This window comes from Panthera pardus, unplaced genomic scaffold, assembly GCF_024362965.1.
Source record: "Panthera pardus isolate Hobbes unplaced genomic scaffold, ASM2436296v1 HiC_scaffold_8, whole genome shotgun sequence".
In the NCBI taxonomy this organism is placed as follows: Eukaryota; Metazoa; Chordata; class Mammalia; order Carnivora; family Felidae; genus Panthera; species Panthera pardus.
The window spans coordinates 25280162-25307845 of record NW_026527013.1 but is presented as its reverse complement, the minus strand read 5'-3'; the positions used below and the strand labels follow the sequence as shown (position 1 = coordinate 25307845).

The window sequence follows — 27684 nt, the reverse complement described above, 5'->3', positions numbered from 1 at the left end:
CAAAATGTCATTTGGGCATAGTTTTTTGGTAACCAGAATCCAAAATGTTAGAGTTGCTAATAATTGGATCCAGGTTTGTGTAAAAAATTTATTCATTGTTTTCCATTGAAAAGATATTTCTTTCTCTCTTCCACAAGGAAGTTTCTATTCTTGCTCAGTTGACTGGTTACTCATTCTGTTTGGAAGAGCTGAGAGCCAATGATCAGGTTTTCGCCAAAAGGGTTAAACTACAAAATCTTATATTTCTGCTCTTTTGCCATTTGATGTTACAAAGAAAGGTAATGTCTTGCCATTAAGTCAAAACCGAATCTCCTAGGTCTCTACGCCTCCTTTCATTTTGCATTTCTCGTTTCTTCTTTGGGCTCTGAGTGGTAATGCCTGAGTAGGTTGTAATACATTTTCTTAATTCTTTGACTTTATATTTGCATAATTATATTTATAGAAACCTGGAGAGTGCTAATTTTGGCATTAGGAATGAACAAAGGAAAAAAAAAAACAAACCATGATTTGCTCTTGTTTTCGTGCATATTTTCCTAACAGCTGTTTAAGTCAGAGGTTTCGAAAAATGAAAAATGCTTGAAATTGACAAATCTGATGGTTTTTTGTTTTTGTTTTTGTTTTTTTTAATATTGGGAAGCTTGTTTCAGCCAGGGATTTTTTCAGGCTAACCACTTCTGATTCAGAATTTACTATAGTCGTAATCTCTGTGCTGAGGCTAGAATGGCAAGAGCCCTTCATGAGCCAGGCTGCTTTCTGTCCAGACCCAGGGCTGGTCAGCAGCGGAATCCTAAGCCACCCAGCTGGCCTCTTAACTGCAAAACGTTTCCTCATTTGTACAATGTGGGTGTTAAACCAGATGTTTAAAGAAACATTTTTTTCTATTCTAAAATTCTCTTCTGCACCCAGAGAACATATGTTGTATGCTTCAAGAGTCAATTTTCATTAGAAGTAGAATTTGGTTTTATTAATTATTAACATCTTTTCAAAAGAAGTAATATTGAAATGTAGAGGTGGCTGCTTTTTAAGCAGATGGAGTTTCCGGAAGGGGGTGCAGTTAGGCAAGAAAGCAGGGCACAAAGCTCTGTGAGGGATGGGAGTTACCCGAGTGGGGGGGGGGGGTGCATTGTGGTGCATGTGTTTTGAATTTTAGTAAGAAATTTTAAAAGGACTTATGTTATATGCACATTAAAAGGCTTGGAAGCATGTCCTTTAGAAGTTGATAGTAGTTATCTCCGTGGTGGGAGGGTATGGATGACTTCTATAGTTTTCTTATGTTCTTTTATAATTTTCAAGTATTGAGGGAAGGTTTTTAGTCATAAAAATGGGAAATGTGTGCTACGGTGCACAGCAGGGGCACTGGGAGTGCAGCAGACTCACTGAGCCTAGAAAATAACCCCTTACTGCTTCACCTCAAAGAAAAACACCCCGACTTTGGAGGGGTAATGAGTAGTTTTGGACATTAGATGGAACTGAGGACCTTTTGCAGCAGATACCAAAGAGAGTTTTCAAGTTTAACCATTGAGAAAGAAATGGAGATGAAGCAGCATAAAAATTGTGAGTTGGGGGTACCTGGGAGTTGTTAAGTATCTGACTCTTGGTTTGGGCTCAGGTCATGATCTCACAGTTTGTGAGTTCAAACCATGCATTGGGCTTTGTGCTGATGGTGTGGAGCCTGCTTGGGAATCTCTCTCTTCCTCTGTCTCTGCCCCTCCCCTGCTCACTCACTCGCGCGCGCGCGCACGCGCGCTCTCTCTCTCTCAACGTAAATAAATAAAAACCTTAAAAAAATTGCCGAGGAGGGCCGATGGTTCTCCCCTGCGTCAGTGGCCAGAACAGCCCACGGCCATTCTCTGGAGTCCCATGCTGAGTCTGGCTGGAAGCTTCTGGCAGCTTTTTAGGATTCTGTAGACTTTGAAGATGTGTTTAGCAATACCAGGTGTCACAGTTGCTCACGTGGTAGTGGCCACATTGACACCTGGCTGCAAGTAATGTCCTCAGGCAAAATCAGAGAATCGGGTCTTCATTGGCTGAGTAATGTGGAACTCTTTGGGTTTGGTGGGCATTGTGGATGTCTTTGATTAACACATGGTGTTTTCCCTTTGCGATGCCAGTTAACACTGGAGGTGCTTCACTCATCAGGAAGTCAGTTAGTACCTTTTGCAGGTACTAATTGGATTGTTTTAACTGTCTTGCTGTGCGCCCCTCCCCCATGAGTCTTACCCTATTACTTCCTTTCCCTGCTCACTTTGCCTCCAGGTTTCTTCTAAAAACAAGCCCCAGTATTTAGCCATTGGTTTTGCTTCAGATCACTCTCTAATGCTGAAAACTGATGGAAGTAATGTAAATAATTCTTGATTTAGGTAAGATGTCATAACAGTAAAAAAAAAAAAAAGTTAATGCCAGATACATAGTCCAACTCCAGACTGTATATGATCCTCCCCTAATGCTGTCCTAGAAGTTAACTTGTGGGGGGTGGTGGTGGGATGGTGGTGGTGCTATAAATAAATTCCACGACTGCATCTTACAGTTTCCCAAGTAGTCACACTTTACTGTCATATTTGGGCTTTTGAGGCACACGTCTTTAAACAGAATGGCTTTGGCTGCCTCCAGATGGCTCTTTGTAATTTGAGAAGATGAACCTGGGAATAAAAAATTGTAAAATTTAAAGTTTTAATCTAACTGTTTTTGTTCTCGCAACTGTCTAGACTGCACCACTTACTTGAATCCAGTGGGGAAGCACGTGATTGCTGATGCCCAGAACATCACCATCAGTCAGTATGCTTGCCATGAGCAAGTGGCAGTCACCATTCTTTGGTCCCCAGGGGCCCTTGGTAAGTGGTCAAAATGGAGCCCAGCATGTGGCCTGTGTGGGTGGTGACCAGTGCAAGGGTCCCAGTGTGACAACCTGCAGGGGCCAGGCAGGTCTTGACATACGTGTAGCTTAGGTGTGCTTGGGCACAGATATGCTTCCTGCTTTATTGCATGTACTTCCTGGGCATGTACAGAGCTTAATACTGTACCCCATGGCTCATCTTTTGTTCCCTTGGCTGTTACTGAGAGAGATGTGGGTTTGAAGAATAATAGTGTATGGCAATAAATCGTGCTGAAGCCTTAGCCTTTGGGTCTAAGCAGTAGCCAGGGGACAGGTGACCTGTCCAAGGGCATAATGGCTTTAGCATCCAGCATTGGCCATCTGTATGCCCACATGGATATCCGGGCACAGCACTGGCACGTGTTGTGAGTTTACAGGAATATCTCAGTGCTCGTAAGAATCCATAAAATCAATAATTTAAGAAAAATGTTTTTTTTTTTTTGAGAGAGCAAACAGGGGAAGGGCAAAGAGAGAGGGAACAGAGAATCTAAGATGGGCTCCATGCTGACAGCAGCAAGCCCGATACGTGGCTTGAAGTCCCTAACCATGAGATCATGACCTGAGCCGAAGTCGGATGCTCAACTGACTGAGCCACCCAAGTGACTCTAAAGTCAATAGTTTTTAAATCTTGGCAACTAACTGAATTTATGTGAACTGTGTGGGCTGAAAAAAATTCAAAATGAAGTAACAGAAAAAAAGCAAACCCGCATTATCTGGTCAGATTCAGATTAGGGCAGAGTTTGCTTGTCCTCTTTAATGAGTTGATGATATAAGAGAGGATGGGACAGCTGGGTGGGGGACATGGTCAGGGCTCATTTGTTCAGATGGGCCTGGGTGTGAACCCAGATTCTACCTGCCACAAGAGGCTGCTAAGCCTTGCTGAGCCCTGGCTTCCCCATCTGTGATGTGAAGATGACTGACGGCCTCCTGGTTTTTGTACGATTTCCACACACACGCGCATGCACGCAGTATTTCTAGAGAGTTCTTTTATTTTTTAAGTTTTTATTAAATAATCTGGGTACCCAGTGTGGAGCTCAAACTCACGACCACTGAGATCAAGAGTCATCCAACTGTGTCAGCGAGCCATCTCTAGAAAGAGCTCTTAAAATTTAAAACAGTGGCTATTGGGACACATGGCTGGCTCAGTTGGTAGAGCATGCAACTCTTGATCTCAGTTGTGAGTTCAAGTCCCATGTTGGATGTAGAGATTACTTAAAATCTTTAGGGGCACCTGGGTGGTTCAGCTGATTGAGTGTCCGATTCTTGATTTTGGCTCAGGTCATGATCCCAGGGTGGTGGGATCCAGCCCTGCATTGGGCTCTGCACTGAGTCTGGAGCCTGCTTGAGATTCTTTCTCTCCTTCTGCCCCTCTCCTCTGCTGTGCTCCCTCCCTCTCTCTCAAATAAAAAAAGCATAATAATAAAATCTTTAAGAAGAAAAAAAAATGGCTACTGTTATCATCATCAAAACCTGGTCCTCAAACCTGTTTCTTTGACATTGCCACTGAATCTTAGAATTAAAAAAAAGAAAAAGAAATCTGGATAAGGGAAAAGTAACATAAAGTCTGGATTTCTTAATCTGAACAGGATAATTCTCAGAAAAACCAGACTGCAGGAGAGGTGAGTGCAGAGTGAGGGACGAAGGATTAGATCCATGGGCCTGACTCATTTATCCGTGTAAATACTGCTGGGTCTGAACCCAGTGGGTTTTCCAAAAATAACATTATCTTAACATTTAAAGATAAAAACATTCTCTGTGGATCAACAGGAAGTGGTCATTCCATGTAAGGCTATACGGTTGAGGGGTTGGCCTGACAAATTGCAGTCTCCTTTAGAATGCAAGTAAGGGATGGAAGCTAGGTGGTTGGAAAACTAACAGGTGGAGCAGTGAGGGCAGAATGTGGTGCTTTTCCTGAATGACGATTTGTGGGTGGACAGGTTCTGTTTCTATCAGGTTCTATCAAGGAAAGTCCTGGGGAGCCTGGGTGATTTAGTGGGTTGAGTGTCCAACTTCGGCTCAGGTCATGATCTCTTGGTTCGTGAGTTTGAGCCCCGCGTTGGGCTCAAACTGTCAGTGCGGAGCCTGCTTCAGATCCTCTGTCTCCCTCTCTCCCTGCCCCTCCACCACTTGTGTTCTCTCTTAAAAATAAATATACATTAAAAAAAAAAACTCCTTGGGTGACAGAAAAGCATATGGGTTAAGAGCACCAGCTTAGAAGGGTGTCCAACTTCAACTGAGGTCATGATCTCACGGTTCGTGGGTTTGAGCCCCACATCGGGTGCTGTGCTGACAGCTCAGAGCCTGGAGCCTGCTTCGGATTCTGTGTCTCCCTCTCTCTCTGCCTGTCCCCTGTTCGCGCTCTGTCTCTGTCTCTCAAAAATAAACAAACGTTAAAAAAAAAAAAAGTGTACTAGCTTAGAGCCAGACACTCCTGGGTTTGAATCCCACATCTGCCATTTAATTCCTGTGTGATCCCGGATAAGTCATTGTCTCTGTACCTATGTCCTCATTTGTAAAATGAGGACAATACCTTCCTCCCATGGATGCCAGAAGGATTAATGAGTTTTAAATGATGAGAAGGAGTAAATACGTCCCTTCATGGGAAGTTGCTCTGTAAAGTTGTTAAACGTGTAACTAAAAGGAATTCAGAGTGTTGTGATAAAGGCGTTAAGGTTTACATTTGCTGCTTTTACCCCCACCTGCCAGACTTGGCATAGTGGTTTTTCACGCTAACCTCTTAAAAATAAGAACTAGGGGCTCCTGGGTGGCTCAGTTGGTTAAGCATCTGACCCTTTTTTAAAAAAAAAATTTTTAACATTTATTTATTTTGGGGGGGGGGGAGAGAGAGAGAGAGAGAGAGAGAGAGAGAGAGAGAACGGGGGAGGGGCAGAGAGAGAGGGAGACACAGAATTGGAAGCAAGCTTCAGTCTCTGAGTTGTCAGCACAGAGCCCGACGTAAGGCTCAAACTCCCAAGCTGTGAGATCATGACCCAGGCCGAAGTCGGACCTTAACTGACTGAGCCACCCCGGTGTCCCAAGCATTTGACTCTTGATTTTGGCTCAGATCATGATCTCACAGTTTGTGGGATCGAGCCTCGCGTCGGGCTCTGTGCTGACAACATGGAGCCTGCTTGGGATTCTCTGTCTCTCTCTCTCTCTCTGCCCCAACTTGTGTTCTCCCTCTAAATAAATAAACTTGAAAAAACATTTAAAAAATAAATAAAAATAAGGACTAGAACCACCTACTCCTACCTCAGCTGATGAATTTTATGAAACTGTGAGGTGCGCAGTCTTTAATTATATGAATCATCCAGCTTTTGTTAAACAGGAGTTCTAGGGACATGACATGAATTAAATCTTAGTTGCTGGTCAGAGACTGTGGCTCCTGTTGTATCTGAATCTTGGGCTGTGGGTCAGGTGGCTCTCACCCCCACAGGAAGCTTTAAACTTGAAATACAGTACAGCAGAGTCAGTGCCTGCACACTGTACCCCGTGACCCCTGAAAATGTGAAGCTCTAATTGTAACTCCTTTGCCCTACTCACCATAAAATACGTGTTCTTCATCAAATAATTATAGGATAAAAGAACCTTTTCGAAAAAGATTTTCCTGTCCTTTGCCATCGGTACTTTTTCCACCTGGTTAATTGCATCCTATGTCATTACTTCTGCCCCGGGAGGGGAAGGGTTGAAATTGTCTCCTTGTCTAGTGTTCAGAAAGAATGCGAAATCGATACCGTGCCAATTGAGGCCGGCTTTGGGGATCTCCAGCTGCAGTCGGACCGCTCCAGTCTCCAAATGACGAAGAGCACTGGTACTGGCTCTTGTGATCAGCGGAGCTTAATCCTCAGGTGGCGGGAGGCTGGGCCGGGCGTCTTTCAGTGGCACTGTGGGCGTCTCGGGGCCTCTGAGGGCTGTATGAAGAGCGCACACTGGGCAGCCCTTGGGTGTCTGCCTTTCAGGCATGATTAGAGCAAGAACTTTGTCAATCACATGGGCGTTCTGAGCTATTTAATCCCAAGTCTAGAAACCCCTTGGGTGTAGGCACACACTTTGTTGGGAATTTTGTGCATTACTTGGATGAACCATGCCAGCAAAATATAGGACGAAAACTTAAAGCAGAAACATGGTTTACGGGAGTCCCTAGTCAGCATTGGGAATTACCATCAGCTGAATACACTCTGTGTCAGGACCTAGAAATTGTGTATTCCACTGTAGACTTTTAGGATCACTTGTGACTTGAGTCTATATATTTGAACCCTAATGTCACAGAGGCAATGGGCATTTGTGAAGTAGCTGGCTGGATTAGAGCTAATTAATTAGTAATGATGGGATGGAGAAAATCACCTGGCCTGTACCAGAGGAATGCGGGGTATGTGGTTTTCCTTTCTGTAAGACTCAGATGTGCTAGCCAAAGTAAGAATTCCTTTACCTCCGTTGTGTAGGTGGAAAGGATGGTAATCTTGGAGGAAGGAAAGTGTGTTCAAAAGTAATTAGGTCGGCTTTTAATAAAAGCATTCTGCTCTGCTTAGGCATCGAATTCCTAAAAGGATTTCGAGTAATACTGGAGGAGCTGAAGTCAGAGGGAAGACGGTGCCAACAACTGATTCTAAAGGACCCAAAGCAGCTCAACAGTAGCTTCAAAAGAACTGTAAGTCACACGCGGGGAATGTGCCCCTGGAGACACGCCATTGTTCTGGGCGTCTGAATGGTCTATTGAATGTCTGTGAAACTGGAGAAGGAGGGGCTGTGGGGTCCACCCCTCCTGCCAAGGTGGGCGAGAAACAGCTCGGCAACACCCTGAGCCTGCTCCACACCCAGAGAAACCCTCCAGCACCTCTCGCTGGTAAACACACCTCTCAGGTTACATGTCCTGGAAGGTGGCTTTGTGCACTCAAGAGCACGCGGACTCCTCCCCACCAGCTTTGAGGTTCCGCGTTCACCACCTAGGGCTTCTTTGCCAGAGCACAGGCAGCATTGTCAGTCTTTATTTCGGTTAGGGATCCAAACCTAAACTTGGTCCAGAAAATAGCCCCTAGCTCTGGAGCGGTGTCTGGGTGACTATCAGAGAGGACTGAAGGTCCTGTGTGTAGGTGGAGGGGTGGGTAATTTCTTCATGATATCATGTCTGTTTTTATTCCCTTTTAGGGAATGGAATCTCAACCTTTCCTGAATATGAAATTTGAAACGGATTACTTTGTGAAGATCGTCCCTTTTCCTTCCATTAAAAATGAAAGCAATTACCACCCTTTCTTCTTCAGAACCCGCGGTGAGTATGGCCTTTCTTGCCTGGTTCCCATGATGAGATTGCTCCTGATTCTAATGACTTTTTGGAGAAATATACCAAATACTGGTATGACACCAGCATCGTGAGGAGAAAAGCATCCAGGAAAAGTACCCAGAAAAGCAATTCTTAGAATTAGGATTTGGCCTAGGCAGTATTCACCCAATACTGCCTACGACACCCATTTCACGCTTGTTCAAGAGTAGATGTTGATGCTTGATTTCTTTTTTTTTCTTTTTTTTTTAAAGTGCTGTCAGACAGCCATATATTAAAACCATTTAGGAAAAAAGAAGAGCAGGAATAAACAGTAGAAGTTGATTTTTTGGGGTGAAGGGGAGAGCGTGAAATAATCCATCTTTTACCTGTCATCAGGAAGGTGGCTTCTGTGAGTGATTGCCTGTTTTCAGGATTACATTAAGAAAATTAAGCAACAACCCTGAGATTGCCTTTTTCTAGAAAGTTTGTTTTTTTAACCTTCACGTGTCAGGTCCTGTGCTTTTTTTTTTTTTTTTTTTTTTTTTTAATGTTTGTTTATTTTTGAAAGAGAGAGAGAGAAACAGAGCATGAGCAGGGGAGGGGCAGAGAGAGAGGGAGACACAGAATCCAAAGCAGGCTCCAGGTTTTGAGCTGTCAGCACAGAGCCCGACGCGGCGCTTGAACTCATAAACCTCATGAGATCATGACCTGAGTTGAAGTTGGATACTTAACCAACTGAGCCACACAGGGCACCCCTAAATGCTTTCTAAACACTGACTCAGTTTACCCCCATTCCAACCCTTCAAGAATTTAATCCTCTCATGTCCACTTATTACATGTGCAGTGATACACCCAGAGATTAAAGAGCCTGGTGGGAGCTGGGATTTGAACCCAGAAGTCTGACTCTGGAGTCCACACTCTCCAGCCAACCATGCTGACCAGCCAACCCTTTCCCGTCTGTTCTGTGCACGGTGTGGTGTGTCTTTCTTCAACCTGAATCGCTGCTTTCAGATTTGGTGCCGAGGCATCCTGAAACCTGCAGCCATTCCCTCTTGCCTTCCCGTCCAGTCTTTCTGTCCGGCATACCAGACCCCTGATGGTCAGCTGTCAGGCCAACTCAACAGCCCTTCCTATGTGGCCCAGTTGCCGTCCTCCTCCTCTGTGATGTTTTTGTTCTCAGCTGCAGCATTCACACTCTGGTTGTTTTCTTTTTGCCTTTCTTTTCTTTTTTTAAACTGTGTTTCCTGTGCAGCACAATTATTTTATAACAGTTTGGTCTCATTTTCTTAATTAAAATATGATTCCATAGGGCAAAGACTATATGCATTTTACATCTCAGTGCCTTACACAGAACCAGTTAGAGGATTCAAATATGTTTAAGAAAAGCTTGCCTTAATCAGAACTAGCATAATTTAAGATAAAGTCTTCCCATCAGAATCATTGTGTCTATCTGGGGGTGAGGCAGAGGCGGGAGATGTGTTTATCACCATTTCCGTGCCCTGTGATCGTGATGCTGCCTTTGATTTTCTTGGCAGTATGTGGACATTTTCCAGAAGGTTCTCCCTGGGTTAGCAACATGGCATATTGGACTAGCTGTTTGGCCCCTCTCTTGTGTTTTTATCACATTTAAGTCCTGTTTCAAAACTCTACAGCCTAGTTTTCAGTGCTGGTGCCACTATTTAGTAGATGCCTGCATGCCATTTTTAGACTCCATCAAAAGGATTTTAAAATGTTTATTTATTTATATATTTATTTTTGAGAGAGAGAGAGAGAGAGAGTGTGCATGTGCATGAGTGGGGGAGGGGCGGGGGGGGGAGAGAGAGAGAGAGAGAGAGAGAGAGAGAGAGAGAGAGAGAGAGAGAGAGAGATACAGAATCTGAAGCAAGCTCCACGCTGTCAGCACAGAGCCTGACTTGGGGCTCGAACTCACGAACCCTGAGATCATGACCTGAGCTGAAATCGGACATTTAACTGACTGAGCCACCCAGACACCCCCAAAAGGATTTTAAAATAGAATGCTGGCAAATGTGAAAACAACCCAAGGCAGTTACTAGGATCACTCCAAAGTTCTCTTGCGCCTAAGCACCTGTGCAGTGGAGCAGGCTGGCGTCACTTCTGTTTACAGCTGAAACAGAGCCTCCATGTGGCCGTGGGCTGAACACAGTCCCACTGGCCTTGAAACTATGTAATGCTTGACAAGCTTTAAAAGGTTGGGTGACTGTTTCCATTTATTTGGCACAAAATGAACTGCATTAATATTTTTATATTGTACAATTTAAATTTTCATGAGATATAACTGCACTGTACCGGAAATCATTGCTCAATTGATCTATTTTATCCTTTGACCAGCAGTACCCAGCGCCATATATTTACATTTTATTGAATTATTGCATGAGGAAAATGTCAGACTGTACTATAACTAAAAATACACATCTTTCTTAATAGCCTGCGACCTACTGCTACAGCCGGACAACCTGGCCTGTAAACCCTGTGAGTATAGCCGTTCCTATCCGTCAAGTCTTTCCAGCACAGTGGTGTCGGGGTGGCCTCTGGGTGTTCATCCAAGTCCTTCCTCCTCCCAGTCTGGAAGCCTCGGAACCTGAACATCACCCAGCACGGTTTGGACATGCAGGTGTCCTTTGACCACGCACCACACACCTTTGGCTTCCGTTTCTTCTATCTTCATTATAAGCTCAAGCATGAAGGGCCCTTCAAGCGAAAGACCTGTAAACAGGTGAGCTGCTATGTGTACATTAAGGAATACTACATGTTTTAAATGTTTTTTAATGTTTATTTTTGAGAGAGAAACAGAGCATGAGTGGGGGAGGGGCAGAAAGAGAGAGAGAGATGCAGAATCTGAAGCAGGTTCCAGGCTCTGAGCTGTCAGCACAGAGCCTGACACAGGGCTCGAACTCACGAACCGTGAGATCATGACCCGAGCCGAAGTCAGACACTTAACCGACTGAGCCACCCAGGTGCCTCTGGAATAGTACATGTTTTAAAGTGACCCCTGGGCCCCTGGAATCTGGGTGGTTCAACATGAACATTAGGCTTTGACTCTCAGCAGTTGGTAGATATTCCAGCATAGTCTTAGGGATATCCTCACTCCCCAGTTACCTACACCCCAGCTATCCCCATGGTGATGTAGCCTGGGAAAGATATTACCAAGGAGCCAAAAGAATGAAGTATTTCTAGTTCCTTCTGCTACATTTTAAACATTAATTGGGCGCTCACTGTGTGCCGGTCACCGTGCTTTATGCTCACTGAATCATTACAACTCTATGCAACAGAGGCTGCTGTCACCCCACTTTACAGATGGGCAACCTGAGGCTCAGGTGGTCACCTAGCTTGCTCAAGGTCACACAGCTAGTCAGTGGAAATGCCACATCTAGGAGCCAAACCACTAGGATTTTAGGGGCCTACTGATTTTACACATAGGCCAAAGTCAAGTAGAAGCTCAGCAGCCAAGTTCTTAAACTGAGGGTGGCCAGCAAGAGGGGAAGATGTCTGGTGCAAGTGCACAGAACTGCTAGATCGCCTCTAGCGAGCACCAGGAGAGGGTTTGGGTCAGGGTAGCAGAACTTAGTGCCTTCCTGGATGCTCCTATATTGTTGAGTTTTGTTTTCCTGTGGGCTCTCATCTGTGTCATTGATCTTCCTTGACCTTCTGCTCAAGTTAAAATTACAGCACATAAAACATGCACAAACATGGGCGGGTAATTTCTTTCCTCACCCTTTCAATAAGTCAAGGGTATTCTAGCTAGTTTCTTTGTCTTCAGATGACATATGCCTGCTGAAGGCATCACCAGCTAAGTTTAGACTATGGGGGTTGGGGGGTTGGTCCTGGGCTCTCCTGGGCCTTTTTATCAAAGTGAAACTCAGATAACATGTAGCAGATACACATGGTTGCTTTCTGCCCTAATCAAAGTGTTCTGAACATGATTAAGACTGGTGGCAAGTCTCCTTCAGCTCTAGGGGGAAAAGAGCAGTCCAGATGACCTTTATCCAAGAAGTGAGTTTTAAAGTGTTTTGTTTCTTTGCAGGAGCAAAATACAGAGACAACCAGCTGCCTCCTTCAAAATGTTTCTCCTGGGGATTATATAATTGAGGTACGTATAACTCAAGAAAGCCCTATTATTAATTCTACAGAATGAATCTAGTTCATGTAGAATTCCCACTGTTTAAAACACTAAAATTTCAAGCCATCGAGGGTGTGTACAATTATATTTTTACATGGTCCTTAACATGCTTTTTAAAAAGTTTATATGTAATCAATCTTTGATTTTTCTCATTCATTATTTCAAATATTTCATATAAATATTTTAATGAAACCATATAGTCCATGATTTAGAATTTTTAGACAGTATTCCTTTGTAGGGGAGGAAGAAGCCTCCTTCTTTCCTCCCTGGGTTCTTCTAGCTGTTTTAGGAATTAAATTGACATGAGACAGATTATGGGGAGAAAAAAACCAGAGTCTTACTGAATGGGCACAGAGGCCCAATAATGAAATTGAGACCCAAAGAAATGACAAAGGCAGGTGTAGTTTTTATACTTTTTAAACAAAGAGATACTAAATTAGTGAGGAGTTGACAGGATAAAGAAAATAGATGTTTGGGAGCTTTACTTAATAAGGAATTCTAAGTGGAATTTAGGCTGAGGTAATAAATTAGAAAAAAATAACAAGGTTTGTTTCTACAGCTTTCTCGACTTTCAAGTCCCTATCTCAGACCAGAAGGATGTCGTTTTTACTTGTTCGTATAGTGAGAGTATTTGTTATATGGGAGATCTGTTTCCTGCTTTCAGGGGGACAGAAGGGAGGGTCTGAGTGTCCTTGCTTGTTCGCCAAGTAACTTCATTTCAAAGTATTTATCAATAGGCCATTGTGATACCTACAGGGACAACCTGCCCTGGGCCCCTACATCTTCATACTACAAAAATATGTTTTTAAAAATTTAGATTTAAAAATTATTTAGTGGGACGCCTGGGTGACTCATTTGGTTGAGCGTCTGACTCTTGGTTTTGGCTCAGAGCATGATGTCACAGTGCTGGCATCGAGCTCTGCACTGATAGTGTGTGGAGCCTGCTTGGGATTCTCTCTCTCTCTCTCTCTCTCTCTCTCTCTCTCTCTCTGCCCCTCCCCCACTCACACGCTTGCTCTTTCTCTCAAATAAAAATAAAAAAATAAAAACTTTTAGTAATAAAACAGCAAAAGTGCTGTCCATTATATCTGCCTATCCCTCTCTAGGTTTCTGCTGACATTTTCTGTATTAATATATATGAAGTTCTAAATACCACGGAAAAAAGCATGCAAGGGATATATATTTTTCTTCTTTATTTTAGATTACTTTTTTAGTATCAAACATACTACAAAAAATAGGAGTCAAACAAAAATAGAAAAAAAGAAAAATAGGAAATGAAATTAAAAATTTGCCCATAGCCCCACTATTCAGAGAAACCAACATGTTTCAACATTTTAGGAGAAACACTGGTTGTATGACTTGGTAGCAGTATGTGGTTTTAAGAGGGTTTTAAACCCTCTTAAAGCATTAATGGGGGCCTCGTAAAATTAGTGGTAGGATGCTGTTGTAATTGAAGATTGTTAGAATGTGGAACTCACCAGCTGATTCATCAATGAATGAACCACGTTTGATTCATGAAAGGAAAGGTGATGAGGTTGAGGGTTTTGAGTTGGTAAAGCAGAGATGGATCTGATGTAATGTCTAGTCCTGGCTCATTTGTGATCATAGACAGCAGCTCTCCTTCCTCCTACCCCCCACTGTCTACATAGGGAAACATGGACGGAATCTGTTGAGATGTTATCACTTTTATAAAATAATGATACATCATCCTCTGTTTTGTAGCTGGTGGATGACACTAATACAACAAGAAAAGTGATGCATTATGCCTTAAAGCCAGGTATGATTTTTTTTTTTTAATTTTCTGTGGGAAATGTTGGCACAGGACTACAGCAGACCATGCTATTTGATAACATTCTATACTTCATGTTTTACAAAATCAAAACACAGCATTTGAGCTCCTGTCTTTTAAAAAGATGTTCCATCAGAGGTGCCTGGGTGTCTCAGTCGGTTAAGCATCTGACTCTTGATTTCAGCTCCGGTCATGATCTTGGCTCACCTGGCTCAGGTCATGATCTCACAGTTTGTGAGATTGAGCCCCACATCCCCCCGAGTCAGACTGCACTGACAGTGCAAAGCCTGCTTGGGATTCTCTCTGTCTGTCCCTCCCCCTCTCACATGTGTATGCACACTCTCAGAATAAACTTAAAAACAATAAAAAGAAAAGCTATCCCATCAAAGCTGACTTTCCTTCCATCCTAACGTCAGTGCCTGGAAAACTGACGCCAGTGTGGTTGGTGTGTATTTGTGTGTAGCTGGGACTAAATAGTCACTTGTCCTTGGAAGAAAAGTGGTGGGAGGTGAGGTTTCCTTGGGCAGAATTCCCACTCATAGGTATTTACTGTTCCAGCAACTCTAACTGTGGTATTGTATCCTATAACCCTTTAAAAGGAATCCTTTTATAATCACCAGACCAGTACTAGAGAAATGTGGTCAAGAGGTTCTAGAATCTGTTATGCAGCTTGTGTTTAAAAAGGTAAGGGGGGGAGATTTCCCTTTGACCTTGTGCTGCTTAAGTTTCAAGCCTCTTGTCTTTGAAATTTCCCAGCACATTCCCCGTGGGCCGGGCCCATTAGGGCTGTTGCCATCACTGTGCCTCTGGTTGTCATCTCCGCATTTGCCACCCTCTTCACCGTGATGTGCCGCAAGAAGCAACAAGGTATCTCTCTGTGTGGTGTGTTCCCCCCAGGTTGGCAGGACCACGGCCAACAGAGGGAGCCTGGGAGCCCTTGGTCCCACCCAGAGTGGGCATCTGGGAAGCCACATAGCTCCTGTAGTTCCTGGCATTAAAATGCTTGATTTTTAACCTCAGGAGCCATGAACACGAAGCTGTAATTCTGTTCTCAAATTTAAGGTAGTAAATTCAAGAACATAAAGGAAGTTTAAAGGTGTAAGGGCAGAGGTAGGGCGTGATCACTTATAAAAGTCAGGTGTTGGAAAGGAACTTCCTGGGGGAGCTTGGAAATGTTTCATACCTTGATCTGAGTGGTGGTTGCACAGGTATATATTTAGATAAAAGTTTGTTGAGATGTACTCTTAAGAGTTATATACTTTGTAAGTTATACCTCAGTAAAAGGGTTTTCTTTTCTCCCGCCCACCCCTTTTGTTTAAGAAGCTCAGCTGTCAGTGCTTAATTGGTCTGGTAGTTAACACCTGGAGCACCAGCTGCTTCTGGGTGCTCTCTGCTGGCCAGGGTGGTCCCTGCAGTTTTCCCAGCCTACTTGAGGTCAGTGTCAGGCGAACAACAAATCTTGGCCATTTGTTGCTCCGCTGGAGAAATCAGCTGTCCCATTCCCGGTGGTGTCCCCAGGGGCTGGGGGGGTGGGGCGCACTGGGCACATGCTCAGGCAGACATGTCAACTGTTGTTTCTTGAAGATGGCATTAGGTCCTGAGTCTCAGGGAACAGGACAAAGCATTGCTCATAGGCATCAACCTTATCTTCTTTTCCAATTTAGAAAATATATATTCACATTTAGATGAAGAGAGTTCTGAGTCCTCCTCGTACACCACGGCACTCCCCAGAGAGAGGCTCTGGCCTCGGCCGAAGGTTTTCCTCTGCTATTCCAGTAAAGATGGCCAGAATCACATGAACGTTGTCCGGTGTTTTGCCTACTTCCTCCAGGACTTCTGCGGCTGTGAGGTGAGGAGTCTGAAGTCTCTTCTGTTCCCCTGGGCAGGACACATGCTCCCATGCTCCTCACCACCTCCCTGCCTCCTTTGGTGACTCTTGCCTTCCACCAGGGGCTGGCTTCCAAATCGGGGTCAGCCTCACACTTCTTCAGTCTGTCCTACCCATCGCCAGCACTAAATGTTTCCTAATGCTTAGTCCTAACCCTGAAACACTCCTGCTCAAAAGCCTTTAGTGGTACCTACCTGGCAGGAAGTTTTATAAACATCAAAAAGACCATGCAGTTGCATGGAGGGAAGCAGCATGTGCCCTGGAAACATGCAACAGGAGTGTTGGGGGGTGGTCACTCAAAATATCCTGGTGAGCCTTGAAAGGTCTAAGAGAACATGAAAAATAAAGCATTGGGTTTAGACAGCTCTTTGGAGAAGTTTTGCTAAGAAAGGAGAACAATAATTTGTGAAGTACTCAAATAGTCCACTCAGGTTTCTTGCCTATTCTTTTGAATTAAGCTCTAAATATGTAGCTTTTCTATAATGTCATAGTGCTAATTTTAGAGTGAAGTTTGAAGCTCTCATGGAAGGCACACTCTGTTTCTTGCCAATGCAAGAATTGTACAGTAATTGTGTAATTGAAGTTGTTTGTGCTTTGATACTCTGCCTCCTGGTAGGTTTTAGTCTTTTCATGTAGCGAGGCTGCCCCCTAGTGTCAGGAACACCTATTTACAAGGCTGACACATGAAGCTACAGAGATGGGCCGATTGGCCTGTGTACTGAAAAACCAATTACAAGCTCCAGCGGGTGCCACACAGTCTTTAGACACAGACAACCCATTTGCTCTACTTTGTAACTAACTAGCCTCAGGTGGAAAAAGTCTTCCAATTACGAGGGTAATGCTTACTGTAGAAAATTTGCAAATACTAAAGGATGACAAAAACAAAAAATGGCCTGTAATCTCAACCTGGAGAAAAGAGGACCCACAGTTAATACTTGGTGTATTTCCTTCCAGTTCCTTTCTACATAGATGAAGTCATGCATACAGTTTTCCATTTTGGGGTGATTGGAATGATTTTTTCCTGTCTCTTCATTTAATAACTTTTTACACTATTGAAAGTTCTATGTAAACTATCATTTTATTTCATTACTTTTTAAGTTTGTATTTAAATTCCTGTTAGTAAAACATACAGGGTAATATTATTTTCCAGTATAGACAGTAGTGATTCAACACTTCCATACAACACTTGGTGCTCATCAGGACAAGTGCCCTCCTTAATCCCCATCACCTATTTCACCCATCCCCCACCCACCTCCCCTCTGGTAACCATCAGTTTGTTCTCTATAGTTAAGAGTCTGTTTCTTGGTTTGCTTTCTCTCTCCCTTTTTTCCCAATGATCATTTGTTTTGTTTCTTAAATTCCACATATGAGTGAAATCATATGGTATTTGTCTTTCTCTGACTTATTTTGGTTAGTATAATCTTCTCTAGCTCCATCCATGTCATTGAAAATGGCAAGATTTCATTCTTTTCTATGGCTGAGTAATGTCCCATCATGCGGGACATATATATAATATAATGTAATAATAAAATATATATAACATCTAATGTATAATATATAATATATACATGCCACATCTTTTTTTTTTTTTCATTGTCAAGTTAGCTAACATACAGTGTAGTCTTGGCTTCAGGAGTAGATTTTCATGATTCATCACTTACATACAATGCCCAGTGCTCATCCCAACAAGTGCCCTTCTCCATGCCCATCACCCATCTTCCCCACCCTCCCAATCCCCCACCCCCATCAACTCTCAGTTCATTCCGTGTTTAAAGAGTCTCTTATGGTTTGCCTCCCTTTCTGTTGTATCTTATTTTTCCTTTCCTTCCCCTCAACTCATCTGTTGAGTTTCTCAAATCCCACATATGAGTGACATCACATGATATCTGTCTTTCTCTGACTGACTTATTTCGTTTAGCATATTACCCTCCTATTCCATCCACATTGTTGCAAATGGCAAGATTTCATTCTTTTTCATCACCAAGTAGTATTCCATTGTGTATATAAACCACATCTTCTTTATCGATGGACATTTGAGCCTTTCCATAATTTGCCTTTTGTTGATAATGCTGCTATAAACATCAGGATACATTAGCATTTTTGTATTCTGTGGGGAAATACATAATAGTACAATTGCTGGATCATAGAGCAATTCTATTTTTGACTTTTTGGGGAACCTCCATACTGTTTTCCAGCATGACTGCACCATGCAACTTTAGCCACATGATCCATAATATCAATTTACTATAATTGAGTTATTTCATATTGTTAAACAGCTTCAGTAGTTCAATTTTGCCTCCTTTCTAATGATTTTCCAGAGATAGAAGCCAGGAAGTGGAATTGCTGGGTCAAAGATGGGAAAATTTTTAAAATGCTTGGTATATATTTCTAGTTAGCTTTTAGAATGTATAATGCTAGTGAGAATTAAGGAAACATAAGATGATTTAGGATTATTTTCAGCAAGTGAGTGAATGCTGGGGACCTTCTTCCCTTTGATAACACCTTAGAGCCAAAAAGGAAGAAAATCATTTCAGAACACCCTTCCTCATAAGAGACAGTGGCTCCTGCACTCAGGCATAGCCCCTGGGAATTAGTTTCCCTTTTTTTTTTTTAAGTTTATTTGTTTATTTTTGAGAGAGAGAGAGAGAGAGCAAGCAAGCACGTGCACAAATGGAGGAGGGGCAAGAGAGAGGGAGAGAGAAAATATCCCAGGCAGGCTTCACACTGTAAGTGCAGAGCCCAATGCAGGACTCGAATTCATCAACCATGAGATGATGATCTGAGCTGAAGACTTAACTGACTGAGCCACCCAGGCACCCCCAGGAATTAGTTTCTGAGCCACAGAAAGAAAGGTTAATACAACTGCCAAGAGACGTTTTCAGCAGAATCACATGAAAATGGTCAGAGAAGGTGAAGCCCTCTGAAGAGGACATGCGTGCCTGGTTTTCCTTCCTTTGTCAGTGCCCCTCCCCCCAAATGCCCTCCCAGAGGCTCCTTGGGGTTAAAGGCCTTCTAGGGAGATGACCCCATAGATTGCCATGAAGTCATGGGGGGAGGTGCCAGTCATTCACTAAGTGCATTAAGGAGAGTGGCTGTGTTACTACAGTCCACCACCCTCTCCTCTCTGGCCATTGACTGACTGGTAAACAGCGTGGCTGACCTTGGGGCCAAGGAGGTCTACTTTGTCAGTCACGCTCTCTAGATGTGAGTCAGTCAGCATGGTGGGCAGCTCTGGCATCTAGATGTGAGCCCCATTTGCTGCCTGCTTCGGAGTCCTTCACCCAGATCCTTCCGTCATCACCTTCCAGATTTCTCTTCAGGATCTTCCCTCATAGGGTGAGTGTGTTAATGGCCCCACGTTAGGCTAAAACAGGGGCACGATGCAGAGGGCCTGGCACGTGACCATCACCCACAGAATGTGAGCTGTTCTCAAAGCCCAGCAGCTCTGAGCCTGCACACGGCAGTGCTGATAATACTCAAGGGACGTATGATGTGACCTTCCTGTAACACTCTTGTTTTTGTTACCTGACCTGATCCCCCCCCCTCCCCAGGCGGTTGGGGTGAGTGAAGTCTGTGATCTATTTCCAGGTGGCTCTGGACTTGTGGGAAGACTTCAGTCTTTGCCGAGAAGGACAGAGAGAATGGGTCATCCAGAAGATCCATGAGTCCCAGTTCATCATCGTGGTGTGTTCCAAAGGCATGAAGTACTTTGTGGACAAGAAGAACTACAAGCACAAAGGCAGCGGCCGGGGCTCCGGGAAGGGCGAGCTCTTCCTGGTGGCTGTGTCCGCCATCGCTGAAAAGCTCCGCCAGGCCAAACAGAGCTCCTCAGCCCAGCTCAGCAAGTTCATCACCGTTTACTTCGACTATTCCTGCGAGGGAGATGTTCCCAGCATCCTGGACCTGAGCACCAAGTACAAACTCATGGACAACCTTCCCCAGCTCTGTTCCCACCTGCACTCCCGAGACCACGGTCTCCCGGAGCCCGGGCAGTACCCCGGACAGGTGAGCAGAAGGAACTACTTTCGCAGCAAATCAGGTCGGTCCCTTTACGTCGCCATTTGCAACATGCACCAATTTATCGATGAGGAGCCCGACTGGTTTGAGAAGCAATTCATTCCCCTACGCCCTACCCCACTTCACTACCGGGAGCCAGTGCTGGAGAAGTTTGACTCGGGCTTAGTGTTAAATGATGTCATGTGCAAACCAGGCCCTGACAGCGATTTCTGCCTCAAGGCCGAGGCAGTCCCCGGGGTGCAGGCCGACTTGCCCTTGGAGGGCCAGCCCTTGGGCCTGGACCCAGACGTGGAGGCGGGGCCTGGGCCCGGCAGCGGCTCGGTCCTGCGCCCCCTGCTGCACGTGGTGAAGGCCGCCAGCCCCTCGGACATGCCCCGGGACTCGGGCATCTACGACTCATCCGTGCCCTCCTCGGAGCTGTCTCTGCCCCTAATGGAAGGACTCTCAGCGGATCAAACAGAAACATCTTCACTGACGGAGAGCGTGTCCTCCTCCTCTGGCCTGGGTAAGGTGCAGGAGAGCCCAGAGTGTCTTTGGGTTGGGTTCCTGATGCAGGCCACAGCCTTTGTCCCTAATTCCCAAATCCATGCAAGGGTTTTCCTAATTTTCGGGTGGAGTTATTGGCAATGAAACCTCATGGGAAGTAACCCAACTCCATTGGTAGTCCCGATTTATTCCAGGCACTGGGAGTGTTCACGGGAACTGCAGAAATACTGATGCTAAGTTACAGTGAGCTTGCCCAGGCCCCACAAGTGGTGTTATGTAACATGCAGTGTGTGCATTATATCACCTTCCTGACCTCCACAGACATCTGACTACCAAGACAGTTTGCCTCAGGGGTACCGGATGAGGGGCTGTGGACCTGTATCTTTGTTGGGATTTGAGGTGTTCACCACCCCTCACCAATGCCAGTGCTTTGAAAGCCACATCTTGTGATCCAGGGGTTGATGGACACGATATTCTCTCCATCATATCTCAGCACAGGGCCAGGTAGGAGGGCTCTGTAGAAGAGTCCTACCTCCCAAGGGAGCACCAGCAGGATGCCATCTGGGACTGCTCCTTACGGTCCCTGTGGCCAGCGGGAGTCATGCATGCAAACCCTTGACCCTGGGCTAAGGGAGCCTGCCACCAGGATGAGAGTGCCCTGTCTTGAGCCGGTTGGTATGCCTGCCTTGCTTGTAAAGCCCATAGTCCCAGCCCAGATGCAGCCACACTCTGGCCTTAGCCCCCAGCCCAGTGAAGTGCAATGATGTGTCTCTGCCCTGTCTTCTTTCCTTAGGTGAGGAGGATCCTCCCGCCTTCCCTTCCAAGCTCCTTACCTCTGGGGCGTGCCAAGCAGAGCCTGGTTGCTGCAGCTACACTGGTGAACTCCACGCAGTCGCCCCTTTGTAACAAAACAGAAGAGTCTACGCATTGCCACTTTAGCTGCTGCCTCTCTCTGGTCCCCCAGCTCTTCTCTCTGGTTGAGCAGTCTGCTTGGAGCTGAGGTCTCCTACAAGGATATTTGGAGTGAAATTCGGGCCAGTACTTGCTCTCCTTGCCCCATCCCTCTACCTGATATCTTGGCAAAGTCTCCAATTTTCTAAAACCATATGGATCTCTGGAAGGCATGTCCACAAGGTCTGACGGCAGCTGGTCACATTAGGTCAGACCTTGGATTAGAGCCAACTCTGGGAGGTCGGGAGGAAACATGCACAGAGAAACAGGAAAATACCTGCACTGCTCATTCAGATTTTATTTATCTCTTCCGACTTTGCCCATTCGCTGTTGGCTACTTTGATTGGAAATGCTTTGTGGAGAAGCACTTTTAGTACCATTACAGCCACAGAAATCAAGTGCCAGTCTATCTGGAATCCATGTTCCTACAGATGATGTTCTTGTCTGTTTTGGGTGTAGAATTTACAATGGCTTGGCTGTTAAAAAAGCTCTGAGTCAAAGGTCGAGGGGGTGACTGTATATCGTATCACCTTTCATAATACGAGTCTTTATGTGTTCGTGGGTGCCATGGCACACTGAGGTGGGGGCTGCAGGGTCAGGCTGACCATCTAGACAATTCTTTCTGACATAGGTTGGTCAATGTCCAGAAAGCAGCAAAACTCAGGACACAGGACCGCCTCTTGGTTTGAGTAGGCTTTGTGTGGGGGCGGGATCTGCCCACCAAGTTTCCCGGGGTTACATTTACTGTGCAGTATCTTAGATGTTGCTGCCTGGAAGTTTATTTTTAAAAGACTAATACCTAACTGGGCTGGATTATTGGAAGCCGGAGTCCGTGCTTCATTTGACTTCTGATCTAAAGCTGTGTCCAGAATATCAGGGATCAGAATCCATTGAAATATGGCGATGTGCAGGTGGCAGCCACTTAATCTGCTGAACTGGTTTTGACTAATGATAAATCTCATTTTAAGAAGGTGGAGGGGAGACTGTCACAAAGATGAGTTTGCTCTTGTAATATCTGAAGAAGACATGAGACCTGAAGTCATTCAATTCTTGAATCTCAAAGTACTCCCCCCACAACTCAGCCTGTGAATCATGTTTCGCTGTGTGTTTCTGTTGTATTTACCCAGTGAAAGATTGGTCTCTTGTTTTCCTACCAAAAATAGGTATTTAGAGTTTAGGAGGAAAGAATTTGCTTTAAAAAAGGAAAAGTAAATGTTCTGTTTTTAATGAATGACATTTCTACAGAATTTCTCCTTCCGAAGGGAAAACAGTTGTTCAAATCCTGCTTGTCTATTAGCATGTGTGTGATGATGTCTTTGTGGAATCCCTTCTCCCTGTGTCCTTGAGGGGTTGTGAGCATCTTTCTCCACCCTTTCCGTGGGTGCTGTTGGCTTCGGGCACCCTGCTTTTATCAGCACTACACAGGGGACCCTGGGTTTTACTCCTTTAGCAGGTAGGACCAATATTAAGGGAGACACTGAGAAATGTCTCAAGGAGGGGTTGGGAGGTAGAATGAGGCAGGACTTTCCATCCAAGCACATGCTTAGCAGGTGGGAAGGGAAGGTTTGCCGCCTTGCTGCAAAGAAGAGGTTTGTGTGTATTTTTGATGCAAATGCCACACTCCATGCTCTGTAAAGGCAGCTGACGGGCTTCTTGGGGGAAGAACGTGTTTGTCTGTTCTCTGGCATCGAGTTTCCTGCAGCTGCTCTGCAGGGGAGACAAGTGAGCCTCACAACCACCTCCCCCACAGAACCAGGCATCCGGTTGGAGAAGAGATGTTCCATGATACTGGAGAGTCTGGGACAAGTGCAGAGCTCCTGCCCACATATGCCTGCCCTGCCCTTCCACTGTCAGGATACGTTCTGCAAGGGAGATTGGTCAGTCCAAACTTGCTAACGTGAAAATTCACTCTGGAACAGTATCAAGAGAGATTGAAGCCAAGAAATGGTACGTGCTCCAAAGGAACCCCGAGGAGCTACTTTTAGGTTAGATATTCAGCTTTGCACAGAAAATGATGCATCTCTGAGAAAGCGACCCCAGGAACAGCACGGAGGACTGGCAGGGGGTGGGGAGCATCAACTGAGCTCCATGCATGTGGGCAGAGAGCTTGCTAAATGAACTTCCTTCTTGTGAAAATGCAAGGGAAAAAATGTGCTAGACCAAAAATCAGGTAAACTTTTCATTTGGATTTATGGTTTGGATACTTATTTTGAAATACTAATGTTTCTTATGTTCAACACAAGCAGACTCTAACATACCAAGTAGCAAAACCACAGTGTTGAGATGTCCCAACTTCGTGGTTTTGCCTTACTAGTTTCACTTTTTTTTTTTTTTTAAACCTCCCCATCTTGTGCTGGGAATAAGAACAGTTGCCCTGTAGATTAAGGCAAAACATCTGTTTTAAGCAGACCTGCAGTTTTTGACTGATACATTGTTCCAGTCAATGGAAATGATAACACGGAATTCAGATAAAGGTTCTACTGAATCACAGGCTTCTTGAAATTGGGGAAACAAGAATTAGAATATAAGGATGATCTCAATAAAAAGCCTTGGTCCTGAGAATAAGAGGCTTGTGTGGCTAAGTTAGCTGGTGTTCTCTGGGCAGGACACCTGGAGTAGGTCCAAGGACCCAGGTAAGCAAATCTTGAAGGTAGTTGAAGGTAGGGAGCTAGGTGTTCATCTTAACTCCCTAGTGCCCTACAGAAAGGACTTAGCATCTGACGTAGTCAGCTTTGTCCAGGGATGGATTGGGGAAGTGGAAGCCCAGGTAAAGGTGTGTTTTTCTCCCAGAGGTTGGCCACAAGCAACAAGAACCACCTGGACAGACCCAGTCCAGCCACACAGTGGACAGAGTGTCTTGCAGGGGATCCTCCAGAGGGCCAAATCCTGGGCCTTTGAGGCACATTGATCTCCAGAGAGAATCAGAAGACACAGGCCCAGGCCCTCAGGTTGGGTAATAGCATTTTGAACCAAAAATGAGATGGGGCCTTAAAGTCATGAGACCATTTTTGGTTAACACATTAGTAATAACTGAAGACAGTCCCAGAGCAGAAGTTCAAAAATGTCTTTAGCAACTATGACATCATCAGAATCAATGGGTCATAATTTGAGGTCGTGTGTGTTTGTATGTTAAAGTTCAGTCTTGCGACTTCATAGCTGCAAATGTGGGGTGTTTTTTTTTCTAGCCAAGCCCTAGTCTCAGGTTCCCTGACTTAAGCACAAATAAACAGGAAGACTGTTCCTCCAAAAATGTGGAGTTACATGATTTTCAGAACTTTTCCTTTTTTCAGAGTTGAGCATCTTTTAAAAGAAACAAATGAAGAAAAAGCTATTTTACTCCTAGAGAAGAAACGACACAACCTTCCTCTTAAGAAAGAAAACCCCATGGTCCCCAATAACCTCAATGCTAATTTGGTTCTTAGGGGAGAGGAATCCTTCCTTGTGTCTTTATTGGAGAGATGTGGACAATAACAGCATGAAGGTTGTTAGCCTTTCTTGTTTCATATCGTTGGTGAAGACTGCCGCTTTTATTTAGCGGATGCTGTGCCTTCAGGAGGTGCCAGTGCAGCGGGCCAGGACGACAGATCAATGAAGTGTGGTGATAAATGGCAATGACCTACCTTCTCAGTGTCAGAGAGACCATAGGGCATGGTGGGGAGTGTGGCAAACTGAAGTGCTCCGTGTCCCACCCATAGGAGGGCAGCTACTCCAGCCATTTGTGGCCATGTGGTGTCTCCTGATCTTCCCATTTTTCAAGAGAAGCTGAGAATCTGGAATTTTATAGGAAAGTTTCTAATTTTCTAAAGTATTGGCAGCTAAATTAAAAGAGATTTTTTTTTTCAATTCAGATTCAACAGAACACATGAGTGGGCCTGATTTGGCCCACTAGATGCCAGTTTGCTACCTCTGCCTTGTAAGATTTGAAATGAAAAGTGTTCATGGTAATTACAGATGTCTGGTACCACCAGAAAATGCTCTTGCTAGATGCAGCTGGTGTCTGGATTGCTTCTTCCCCACCTTGCCTCCCCCAAGGTAGTTTGATACGATTGTGAATGTATTTGAAATGTTTGAGGGCTTCTTTATGTTTCATGGTGCCTTAAGAGAAAGGCAGGCCAGTTACTAATTTCAAAATCAGATTTATGTTCCCCAATTTAAAAAGCATAACACTTGGAACAATTTTCATTTAAACTCCACAACCTAAAGGGCCTTATTTATAGTTTTAGTTCTTGGCTTCATAATTTTTTAAATGATGTGCAATTCTGAGCTTAGGCCAAGACTTAATGAGAACAGCAGGCATTGTGGGGAGTGGGGCAGGGAATCCCCGAGTGTCCACTAGAGCCAGGTATTTGCATTGTCTTCTGTTTTAAATGATCTGTGAAGTGACTGTGTTTTGGAGATGTGAAACAGTATCCAGACAAAAGCTTTTCCTGATACCGAGAGATCAGTTAGGAGTCCTCCTGGGGTGTTGGGTCATCCTTTCTGTGTCCCCTCCTTTCCAGGCTCAGGGTGAAAATAAACAAAAGGAAGTCTGACTGTAAGCTAATAGCTTGGATTCCAATTTCAGAGTTTTGGAGCTGGGAGAAAGTTTGGATTATCTAGGATGTCCCCCCTCCCGGTGTCAGCCAGGGCTGAGCCTGAATTATTTCAGACATATGGCTATGGATGGGATTCTGGATTTTCAGTGAGGGAAATTCTGTAACCTGCCCTGCTGATCAGATAGTTCTTTGTACATCTTACAGAAATTCAAACCAGCCTTCTTTTGTTCTGCATGTAGTGGAAAAAGAACAGCTGGTTACCTTCCGTGTATTTGAAAACCACAGTGAAGTCATCCCCCTGGTGTTTTTATTTCAGTGATAAATAATCCCACCTACTTAAACCATTCTTCATAGCTCTTGTTTTCCAAGGGCTTAATAATTTTCACTGCTCTTCTGTTTCCCAGCTTCACACTCTGTTTGGTTGCCGAAACAGAATGTGGTGCCTTCTTCGCATTGGTGCCTTGTGACGGCCAAGCTCAGGATGGGGATTACAGGGAAATTCTCGTGTGCCCAGCTTCTCTTACTACTTACAAATACAATGGCACTTTTTAAAAATGGTATATCACCTGCATTCATTTTGAGGATTATTTGGTCGCCCCATCCATTCCTCCCCAACAATCGTCTTCTATTGTGTTTTCTTTTCCCCTCTTCTGGTCAGACACTTGGTGCTTATTCCTGATGTGTCTGATGTCATTCCTGAGCTCCAAAATTCTCTTCAAGACCAACTCTTACCTTCTGAGTGGTAGCTACCTCTCCCTCCCAATTTTGGATTCTATTTTACATACCTCTAGACCTTGCCTTTAATTCATGACTCAATATTATTAGATGGTTCAGACTTCAGCTTAATCACCGGCAAGATAGCAGCTGCTAAGGGCTAATTTTTAAGGAAGGTGAGGGACAACCTCTTGGGAATTTTGGCCAATTGTCCCCCCTCCTGCTCTTTGTTTCCTGCCCGAAGTTCAGCTGGGACCACAGACTCTTCCAGGAGCTTTCCTGTGTTCTGAAGGGCTGGGGCTATGGCTCTGAAATGACCTAGCACTGTGTTTTGCACAATCAGAAGTCTGAGAAAAGCAAACCATTATGACTGCATCTCTGACATTTGTATCAAGTAAAATGTCAGTGGAGAATATTCAAAGAAGCATTCTTCTATTTGTACATGCTGTAGACAAAGTTGGCTGCTCCATCTGTTAGACAAAAAAATTCCTTTGGGTTATTACACTGATGTGTAATTGTTATGTAAAACTTGTGTTTTTTCTCTCAAGAAAAACCATGGTGAGTCTGGACAAAGCAAAAACTTTTGTAAAAACCACATGTTCATTTAGAGAGTAGGTAACTTCTATTTTTACTATTTTTTTTTTTCACTTCAGAAGCTCCCTGTGACTACGATCTAGGGGGGGAAAGCCTGTGGAACATTGGAACATGGTGGTTGTTGCCATTGTCTTTGTTTCATCTTTAAGTTTGTCCTTTGTGGGGTTTGGTGGAATAGCAGGACTGTAGCAGTGTGCTATATTTTTACATTGAAAACAATGTCTTATCTGATTTGTACATAACTGTAAATAGGTGACAGTAGGTCACAGCTGACATTTGCAAAATGTTTTTGTACCTTAGGATTTCTGCATCAAATAAAATGTTTTAAGATTGCAGTGGTTCATGATTCTAGATCCTCTTTCCTGTTTCCCGAGTAGCTGGGTTCCTAGCACAGCTTTCCAAGGGCTCTGCCTCTGGGAAGGAGGAAGAATATCCAGGGTGAG

General features: G+C 44.4%; 1 protein-coding gene across 2 annotated transcripts in view; it reads left to right on the top strand.

Moving 5' to 3' along the window:
• IL17RD (interleukin 17 receptor D) overlaps nucleotides 1–27576 on the top strand; it is a 71190-nt gene extending 43614 nt beyond the window's left edge. The window contains exons 3-13 of one of the 2 annotated variants that reach the window (XM_019469995.2): nucleotides 2706–2831; nucleotides 7402–7520; nucleotides 8018–8138; nucleotides 10575–10619; nucleotides 10712–10863; nucleotides 12172–12237; nucleotides 13990–14044; nucleotides 14813–14923; nucleotides 15742–15905; nucleotides 19533–20466; nucleotides 21241–27576. In XM_019469995.2, coding sequence (XP_019325540.2) covers nucleotides 2706–2831; nucleotides 7402–7520; nucleotides 8018–8138; nucleotides 10575–10619; nucleotides 10712–10863; nucleotides 12172–12237; nucleotides 13990–14044; nucleotides 14813–14923; nucleotides 15742–15905; nucleotides 19533–20466; nucleotides 21241–21353 — 2006 coding nt within the window. In that variant the 3' untranslated portion in view covers nucleotides 21354–27576. Of the gene's footprint in view, nucleotides 1–2705; nucleotides 2832–7401; nucleotides 7521–8017; nucleotides 8139–10574; nucleotides 10620–10711; nucleotides 10864–12171; nucleotides 12238–13989; nucleotides 14045–14812; nucleotides 14924–15720; nucleotides 15906–19532; nucleotides 20467–21240 lie in introns of both variants that reach the window. The other variant, XM_019469994.2, reaches the window with a different exon arrangement.
• The last annotated feature ends 108 nt before the right edge of the window (nucleotides 27577–27684 follow it).